Source organism: Leiobunum rupestre, chromosome 1 (genome assembly GCF_980474605.1).
Source record: "Leiobunum rupestre chromosome 1, qqLeiRupe1.1.hap1, whole genome shotgun sequence".
Classification (NCBI taxonomy): domain Eukaryota; kingdom Metazoa; phylum Arthropoda; class Arachnida; order Opiliones; family Sclerosomatidae; genus Leiobunum; species Leiobunum rupestre.
Window position 1 is genome coordinate 34,910,388 of NC_143384.1, and position 10,295 is coordinate 34,920,682.

At 37.8% G+C, this 10,295-nt stretch overlaps 1 protein-coding gene across 1 annotated transcript; it reads right to left on the reverse strand.

Annotated features, from left to right (window-relative positions):
• Positions 1-3,432: 3,432 nt before the first annotated feature.
• On the reverse strand, positions 3,433-9,070 carry LOC149962203 (organic cation transporter protein-like). Its single transcript, XM_090164428.1, has 10 exons — positions 8,759-9,070; positions 8,059-8,162; positions 7,429-7,583; positions 5,983-6,157; positions 5,539-5,686; positions 5,391-5,476; positions 5,114-5,325; positions 4,234-4,415; positions 3,985-4,115; positions 3,433-3,508 (listed from the first exon to the last, which is right to left on the reverse strand). The coding sequence occupies exons 1-10, from the start codon at positions 9,068-9,070 to the stop codon at positions 3,433-3,435; spliced, it is 1,581 nt and encodes a 526-aa protein (XP_090020554.1).
• Between the last annotated feature and the right edge of the window lie 1,225 nt (positions 9,071-10,295).

Consider the following 10,295-nt stretch of genomic DNA (forward strand, 5'->3'; position numbering starts at 1 on the left):
ACGAGCCAAGCTTTACGAACACAACGAATAGTAGTATAACCGGTAACGGAAACATGAACATAAAAAATAAACGGTCAAGAAAAACCGCTCGAAATATTTTTGTGGGAAATATGGGTTCCGCTCGAAATTTGTTTGTGGGAAACTGGGAAATATAGGGTTGATAATTTCAAAAATGACCCAGAGTGGTTGGGCTAAAGGGTTACAAAACAAACAGAAGCGATTTCACCACGTTTAAAGATGCACTTATGAAAACCCATGACGCCCCCTCCCCTCCCTTCACACCTGGGGGCTCTGGGAAGGTGATAGTTCCCAAATTCCACAGAATTCCTGGGCTCCAAAGAGTCGCCAACAAGAGAAAGGAGCGCTCGGTGGTAGAGCCGCCATATCTTACCCTCCCCCACCCAAATGGAAGCGTGAGGCAAGCGCTGTTGCGGAAACCGTGTGCGAACGAAACCGCCAAAACGCCAGAGACGGAAACGCCAGAAGATCGCCGACTTGCTAGGTTGTTGGTTGTCGAACGCGCGTGCATTTTAGGGACGAAGATCTGGTATAACTATAGGAGGATATGGCTAGCTTTCTACGGCCTTTCCCTCTCCGGTATAAAAACGCGAGCGTAGGAGGACTATACCGTGGCGTAAGAGAACGACGTGATTGCGGACGGTGAGAATCCTACCGTGGCGTTAGAAAACGGCGTGATTGCGAACGGCGGCGGCGGCGGGGACTGTAGCGGCTACGGGAGTTTTACTGTAGCCTATACTAGGCTCGTGTAAAACTAAAAACGGAGAAGGACGGGGCGAGCCAGCAGCCCATTCTCTCCGCGACTTCTCTCGTTCGAAGGTACGAAGGTCGCGTCACACTCGCCAGGCTCGCCTCTCGTTCACCTTGGTTTTGATTTCGTTTTTCGTTTTAGCATAAGTCTATAATATTGTTCCATAATTATGTCACTTTGGGGAATATTTTACTGAGAGCTAGTAACGGAGTTACGTCATCACAAGAACAAAATCTCCTCCTAGTGAGGCACTGTCAGAGGCTTCGTGTGACGCGGGAGCAAGCGGACGCAAAACGGTGACGAAGCCCGTAATGCAGTCTGTCTTGCGAATAGCTCTCAGTCAAATTTTTATATGAGAAGAATAGAAAGTGTCACACTTATGAAACAATATTATACACTTATGGTTTTACTTTTACTTTTAAATAGCCGGCCGTTGAAGCGACTACTCTCGTCTCTTTTGTAATTGGAAAATGCTTAGTAATTAAAATTCCAAAAAACTCCGAACCGACCCGACCCGGTTTTTCTGGGTTTTTTCTCTCAGCGACCCCGACTCTGACCCCACGATCACTAGTAGAAGAAGAACAACTTATATTAAAGATCCGATGATGTAATCACAGAACCTTTGTTTTACATGTGATCGAGATTATTTATCCTATTATTTATTGGCTATATTATAAATATATATTATATCGAAAAATAATTATTAAACAAATCTAATAATAAAAGAGTAAGAAAATCATGAATCAGAAGAGCCCAGCCTTCTTAGTCAAGTTGCGTCACACGGGAAAAACTTGAGCAGAAAATGACCACGTGAGAGCTTTTCGCGTCATAAACGACCTCTTTAAATAACCTTGACTCGGCGAAATAAATAGGTCAAAATAACCGAGACATCGATGAACAGGAATCTGCAGTGCGATTGCGATTGCGAGGACCGCAAAATAAACTTATCGCTAAATCCGAATCGCTAAATTGCGATCTTGTAAAAATGTACAGGATATAGGAAAATGTCTACCTTTGAAAAGCACCTAGTTCCAAAAGCAGGACGCAACCTAAGAGATTTATCTGGGTCACGATCTTTGAAGAAAAGAACTCGATATTTTCGAGCAGAGATCATCCTATTCTATTGTTCGGAAGTCACTCGCAAATTCAAACGTGTTTAAGTCTCCAGTACTTAACGATATACAACCTAGACTTCTAAGAGAAGGTGAAGCTGCACTTGCGGGCCCTCTGCTGATTCTTTAAATACAATTCTTTTCGTAGTCAATTTTGCCAAACATTTAGAAAACGATCAATATAATATCCCTAAAGAAAAATATCCAACGTCAAGAAAGTATATACTCGCATCAAAGGAAAAAAACCTAGAAATCTTCGTCTCCATTTTAGAGCAAAAAGATTACTTCGATGATACTCATGTGGGTTTGTTATGGCAGATCCTGGTTTAACAATATATTTGTTACATTTGAAGAAATAACGCAACCTTTGGATGCAGGAGCTGCTTTAAAAATAAAATAAACGTGACCTTCAAAAAGCGTTCGACACTACTGCATTATATTAAACCAAAGTTACTCTTAGCGTTATTCATTTTTCGCATTTTATTCGGAAAAATAAAAAAAATGAAACAAATTACTTTTTAAGGGTTTTTAATGTTTTCAACTTTTTATCGATATAAAATGTCTAATATCAGTAAACATACTACAAAACATTAATAGTGTTACATTGTTAATAAGTTTAAACTAGTCGAAAGGTTTAGTTTTACTTTTGTATTAAAAAATGAGGAGAAAATGCTACTTTATTTAAATTTGCAAACAATATATTTGACTAATCATGGAATGAAAGACTTTTTTTATATTTTCCGGAAAATTTTCCGACTTATAACACTAGTTCCTCTAAAAGCATTGGTTTTATCTTTATTATAATTATTCCTATAATTTTCTATAAATTCAACTGAATGTTCTTACATTTTCTTATATTTACATACAAATTACTCCTATAATTTCCAATAAAATGACCATGAATGTCCTATTTTTCATTAAAAAAATTTGTTGTTTTCCTGTGGTCAACTGATTCTCTTCTGCTTTCAAAATATTTTTTCTTGAAATTTTTACTCCACTGTCAATAAGGCTGCCATCTATCGGATTTAAATCGCAACTAAGCTTGAGAGATCACTGTCAAATCTAAAGTTTTTATTGAACATCTTAAAATTACAGATACAGATCTTCCATTAAAAATCTTTATTACAAACAAGGTTTAACCGACAATGTATGGTATCAGAAGTTAATAACATATTCCATCTCAAACAAAAAAAAATAAACATGTGTCTTCGCTGGTTTTACGTATATTTTATTTTAGGCGTCGCACCAAATCGAGGGTGTGAACATAACATCAGGACTAAATATTTAACTAGTGAATTACTTCGCCGACGAATAAAACATGTAACAAGAACACCGCGTGAAGATATTTTTTACATATTTTGTTGATGGAATAATTTTTTATTAATTTAACCCCCAAAATATGTTTATTTCCAAAACAAACTTTGAAAATTCAGTGGTAGGCTGCGAAGGTTCGTGTTTCCATGGAATTGTTTTCTCAATACAGGTTATTACAGTTCTTTCGAACAAGATCTACTTTACTTCTGATGTCCTGTTTTTTCCGAATGTTATAAGTTAAATCAGCAATATATTCGTTGCTTCAAGTTCTTGGTGCTTCTCTGCAGCCGAATCATCTTTACCAGTCGCCAGCCTTCAATTGTAGATAAAAATACATTTATAATTTAAATTTCCTAAACAAATATTCAATATTGCGCTTCTCAAATAACCGTTGCGTAAATTCGGTCAAAAATCAAACTAGGTTGTTTTTACCTGAAACTAATCGGAATTCTTTGAAAATCGAGAGACATAAAATGAGCCCATTTCAGATGCCTCACAGTTATCAATTTTACACATCCTCTGATCAAACTCCTTCATAATTATAAACTGTATATTCTGATTTTCTTACACAATATTATATATATCTAGTAAACATTTAATGAAAGACAATAAAATCGCTAGAGGACTTGGGCTTAGGTTGGTGAATTGAGTATTAGCCTAGCTGATTATTATTATTATTATAACTGTTCAGGTAAACAAATCTGCTAAGATGTATTATAGCAGATCAGTTTAGTTTGGTTAATGACTTACTGATTATCTTAAGATATTTGAAAATACAATTTAACTTACTTTTCGAAGTCAACGAGTGTATCGGGCAAATGCTTATTTTGGGTTTCGGGTAAGAGCAGGAACACAACGCCCGTGAACAGTGACAGAACGCCGTACAAGATAAAAGGAATTGATTGACCATAGAACCTGCCCTGTAATGATCTCTTTTTTAAGATTAGTACGCATTGGTGCTCTAAGGAGTAACTTTCACCGCTGGTGGTTTAACTGAGCGGAGGGTCTTTGAGCATTTGCAAATTAAAAATAACTTACCAAGACGTCGGCGAACGGACTGAGAATAGAGCCAACTCGGCCAGCGGTCATTGCGCCGCCGACACCAACAGTCCTCAAGTTAGTCGGGAACAGTTCGTTCACGAAAACGTACAATAGCGCGAAGGCCAATGAGTTAGTCATCCTCCCGATCATAATTAATGTTAATTTTAACCAGGGAATATCTGCAAATAGGTTAATTGTTAAATATTTGTATTCCTACTTTCGGATTGAAGTTCTGTTTCACCGTGCATTGATTTAAGACAATCTTGTAACTAACAAAAGTGCAATATATGTATTTAAAGAGTATTAAAGCAATTGTAGGCTCTATCATTGCCACATGTATTACGAAAAGGCCCCTGTTATTAGAGATGGCCATGAATCTATCCGATTCTTCGAACAAAACGACTTTACTGGAGAGCGTGGTGCCATCTATTTATGACAAAGGAAGCTAATATTTAAAATAGCGAAATGATAACGTCGTCAGAGAACCATTGTACCTCTTATACTCTATTAAGTGGACTTAAACCTAAACAATGTATCCCATATAAAATGTATTGTTTTAAATTACTGTTATTTATGTTATTGATCAATTTACGTGAGAGTCAACGCGAGGGGTACCTACAAGTACCCGCCTTTTAGGTTAAAATGTATACAGCTTCACTATTTCGACGCGAGCGACATCTGTTGAAAAAAAGAGCTAATTCACGTCAAGCCGACACTTGTTTTTGCCAATTGGTTTTAGTAAATGGGGAGGTTGTTGGAGTTGAGGCTTCTTCTGATTTTTATCTTTAACATGCCATCGACAGCGCTCCTAGAGGTAAATCTGTTATATTCGTGGAGCGTCCATTATACTCCCTTTTAAAAAAATGTTCAGACTTACCCCCAATTAGCGTGACTGCTAAGAAAACGATACCGGCCACGACGAAACTGACCAATAGCCCTTTCCGTCTAGTGCAGTACTTGACCACCAGAAAGAACAAGACCACGGCGGGAATGTCCACGAAACCGGTCAGAAATAGATTGAGGTGCAATGAAGCACCCATCAGACCAATGCTCAGACTGAAGCCATGGCTGATGAACACGGTCCCTATGCTTTACACGCATATGTTAAAGTAATTAGTACGAACAAATAGGACTAAATTGATCTGAAATCGTACTATGTGATGTAAATAATGGCCGCTAATTTACGCAGATGTCTGTTTCGAACGAAGTCAGCGAGCGAAGCCTGGTTGGATTTTGTATCCTGGAATAAAACCACGACATCTCAAACCTCTAATATTCAATTACTGACATTGTCCTTCGTACCATATCAATTTTTTGTTTGAGTTTGCTCATGACTTCGTCAATTTCCTTAATTTCTTTCCCGTTCATCTGGGCTTGTCGCAGGAGTTGTTTCTCGGCTCTGTCGTATTGTTTGGTCGAAAGCAGCCATCTTGTTGATTCTGGCACTGTCCTGGAAATTATTTTTTATTGCCCAATAATAAGGTAGTTCAGCTCGGACTAAATCAAACTGCTGATAAAACCTATTTGTTAAAGAACCAGACTCAAAATAAATCGATTTTAAGTTTCCTAACACTTAAGCTATTTATTGCTACAATTAAAATATAGTAACAGGTTTCATATCGTTATTTAACTGATATTAATCCCGTAACTGTATAGTATTTGGTCCACAAAAATAAAACGTCAGACCACGTCTACATATTGAATTGTTTTAAATTAATATTAAATAAGGTGACCTTTTTAGCTCACCAGTACAGCAGAAATAAGAAGGGTAATTGGAAAGGCAGAGACGAGACCAACATGATCGTTTTCCATTCGTGAATTATCCAGCCAATGAAAGCCACTACCATGGTTCCCACACCCCACATGGCGGTGAAGCTGAACACTATGTAATCTCGGTACTCCGGGCCCACTGACTCGATAACTAAAAGAAATCAAGTTATAGTCAACGGGAAAGGAACGACTTCCAACCGGAATAGTACAACTGATAGCGTCATTATGGGTCGCGAAACCGATTCAGTATCTAAGAAAAATCACCCATGGACCACACGTAACTTACAAGACCAAAAAGGAACATTAATAGTTTGTTAAGTAATAACATTTGAACTTTTGGGGCTACTAACGATGTATCGCCGAATGATATAGCACCAGAATAAATAAATGTACTTAAAATCCTGGTATTTCATAGATTGTAAACCCGTTCACATATTTGAGGCCAAATTTGCTTGGATTTTCTTTATTGTTAGTAACTTTATCACACAAAAGATTAGCAGGATTATCAAGGATAAGCTGCGAATGTTTATGTTTTAATCAAATATCATTATTAGTAAAGGGAGATGAACACTCGTGACTAAAGTTAACCCGTTATTTTGACTGTGGCTTTCCACCTCTTCAGCCGATGCACACCACCTTAAGAAGCAACTAAGAGACACCTCGATGGTCAGTGTAAACTACGAAAATATTACAATAAAATAATTCCGCTATTTAATGGAGGGTTTCCCAAATGGCCATGAAAAATCTCCACCCTAAAAATGGCGATCTCGACCCTGAAGATGGCGATCTCAACCCTGAAGTTGGCGATCTCAATTTTGAAAATTTCAAACTGAAAATTTGGGTACCCGTTTTGATTTTAAAGCCCCTGGATACGTTTCCGTAATACACGAAAACGATACCGTAAAGTATCGCCCCGTATCGTAGCCACAGCGCGAAATGTTTTAATTTTAGCACCCTATGAGAAGCTACGGTGATTTCTCAGTTTAACCGGCGAAGAAAGTTACGCGCAACTCTCAAAAAAATTCTTCAATCTACTACAATCTCTCTTAATAAACATCATATACATACAATATATAAATACATCCATTCTTGGTATAGGTGTGTACCTTTTCACATTTTAACTTATTATGCCCATCGAAAAGATGTTAATTATCATTTATAATTAAAATTTTCACGTTAAGCCTCGGCCATAAGACGATGAACGTGTTAAATTCGGGAGACTAAGACCAGAGTAACGAGACCACTTGCAACTTGGCAAATATACGGCCATTATTTAATCCACGTTCGTAAGCTTTGGAAATCCTAAGAAATCGGTCCTAATACACTAGCGTAAAGATATTTCTTCCCAGGTGAAAGGAAACTTGGAGGTGGCTCGGTCTTAGTTGACATTACATATGGAAATATTATAATATGACTCAGTACACAAGGCCATGAAAGCGTTTTGAGACAGTCCGAATCCGAATCCGATGAGGAACCTGAGGACGAGGAACATGGGCATGTTGGCGGAGAAGGCGATGATGAAGGACACGGTGGTCATCGTCACTTGACCGGCCAAGATTAGTGGCTTTCGACCAAATCTTAAGAATAAAAGAAGAGAGGGATTATTCGTCCAGAGATTAAAAAAAGCACTTTAGAGATTTGAACCACAACGTTGGAACGTTTACATCGATAATTTTAAATCGTTAAAGCGCGCTTTCAGTTCATCGGCTGAAGAAAACGAGTACGACTCCCTTTTGGATTTGAACGCACTTTTTATATTTCGTTAAACCAGTGTTGAAGAAAATGTACGTGATTGAACAATACCAAACAAAAACTCCACTTGTTTTGTTGATCTCTTAAATTGCCAGAGAGTAGTTATTTAAACACAATAATTACTATACAATGTGTCACGCAAGTTTGACAGAAATATGGTGTCATCCTAAAGTTCCAAAATATTCGACTTCGAAGTACAAACACGAATAGAAATCCCCGAAAATTATGGTTTACCATTCTACGTTGTCGTTCAAATCTCTCAGCTGCTTTGCTTAACCTCTCTAGTATCGAGACAATTACTTGTCAGCCAGCTGTCCCTCCGGAAGGTATGAGAGACAGTTTCCCAAAGAGAAGAGCATGTATCCAAACGAGATCATCCACTCTCGGGAGCACACCAGGTCCCACTGCGTAAAGAGTTGAAATGCGGATAAATTACAATTGCACTTGCCGATAAAATGGACTCCATATATACGTCAATTGGTTTTCGGTGTTATTACCGGATTAGTTTCTGTTGTATGTTCGGAAGTATCATTATCGCCCAACTAGTTCGCTACGTACCAAAACCTTAAAGGAAAAGTCCAGGTTGGGTAAAACTTGGGTCTATTTGAAAAATGATGTTTAAATAAACTCAAAAATATCAGTCGTAAAATTGTATTTATTTTAATGACGATAAATTAATTTTTAAACGAGCCATTTACCCGCCAAGCGATCTGCCATTTGGTTTCGCGGTGACGTTTTAGGACTTTAATAACGCGCTGTTCGCGCTATAACAGCGCTCTGTTCCCTGCGCGCGCTTGCTCCGCGTGCGGTCTGCGGAGGGAAGGTGAAAGAAAATGGCAGCTCGCTTGGCGGGTAAATTTCGCTCGTTTAAAAATTAATTTCTAGTCATTAAAAAAAGATACAATTTTACGACTGATATTTTTGAGTATATTTAAACATGATCTTTCAAATAGACCCAAGTTTTACACAACCTGGACTTTTCCTTTAAGTTAACACGTACCTCTCGCGTAATGGTAGTCCTGGTAATATTATCATACAGGAAACTGTCGCAGGTGACCGTGTCATTCAAGCCCAAGAGTTGACCAGTTGGCGTCCGTTCTTCTGGGTAGGCGGGTCTGTCGCATTGGAAATCGGTCGCGTTTGCACTGGGGTCGTCGTCGATATCGCCGATATCGCAATGGAACTCGACTTTCATGTTGACGAACTGGTAATTTAATAAAATGAAACTCCAGCATATTGGTCTGATAAGCAAAGCGACGAAGATACGTTTCTGGAACTTTCCAAATCGGCCGGTGACGTCCGTTAAATCCATGGCTCGGTAAAGTAGTGGAGCCCGTACAGGTACGTTAACTAAACCAGATGCTAAATTTGCTCCGTAGCTGTAGACGCTTAATGCTTACTTCGGACTCCAACAGCCGCAGAAGAACTCGCGAGTCTTGTTTGTTGAATTTTTAATGTTTTTTTTTACCATGACACAAGCGGGGTGGCCATACAGGGTATAAACACTCGGTCTTTTTGGTATGTGATGATTTCAGTTGGGGGGATAATGGCTTTGACTTCATCACACGCTAAAAAAATACAATTTTCTAGATGAAAAAGTAAATAATCGATTTATTTTTATCATCATTAGTGCTCGCTACCAATTAATTTAAAGTTTTAAAATCGCGAGGAAAACACTACACGTTTTTTCGATAAAATAATCTTGTGACCACCATCTACAGAAAATAACAAGTACAGACCACCTACGAATACTTAAAGGATTTAAAACATCAAGTGAGACATGGAAAAGTTAAAAAAAGTTGGCAAGCTTTCCAAAATGCAGGGTGTTACGGATAAGAGTACCGAAACTTTCTATATGCATTCTATGGGTCTCTATGATTAAAAAATGTCCAATAAACAGGGGTCCTAAAGTGCTTCGTTTCAGAGATATGGGCTCCCAAAAATACCCCAAAATACCGGACACAGCCTTAAATCTGGCAAACAATATTCTTCCTTGAACCAAATTGTTTTCATTAAACTATCAATTGTTTTTTATCCGTGAGGCAAGAAACTTTAATAACAAGTGGCAAAAGTTCAATAAGGTCCTTAGAAGTAAAATGAGTTTGAAGACAAATACAAGCCATTTTAATTTATTGATACGATTTTAATTATTTAATCTAAAGATACAAATGTCATAAAAATTCTAAAGGAATGGCTTTAAAATTGTCTAATATGGCACATTGGTCCAGGAACGCTAATTGCACGGACGGGCTCAAGAAAAATGGGTTAGAAGCTCAAAGATTCAACCAGCAGTAGATTCCTAAAAGACTGGTGTCAGATCGACTGGCGTCTGAGTCTGTAGATAGACGGCTAAGAGAAATACAAGAAATTTGTATATTTAGATTAAATAATTAAAATCGTAACAATAAATTAAAATGGCTTGTATTTGTTTTCAAACTCATTTTACTTCTAAAAGGACATAAATGAACTTTTGCCACTTGTTATTAAAGTTTCTCGCCTCACGGATAAAAAACAATTGATAGTTTAATGAAAACAAT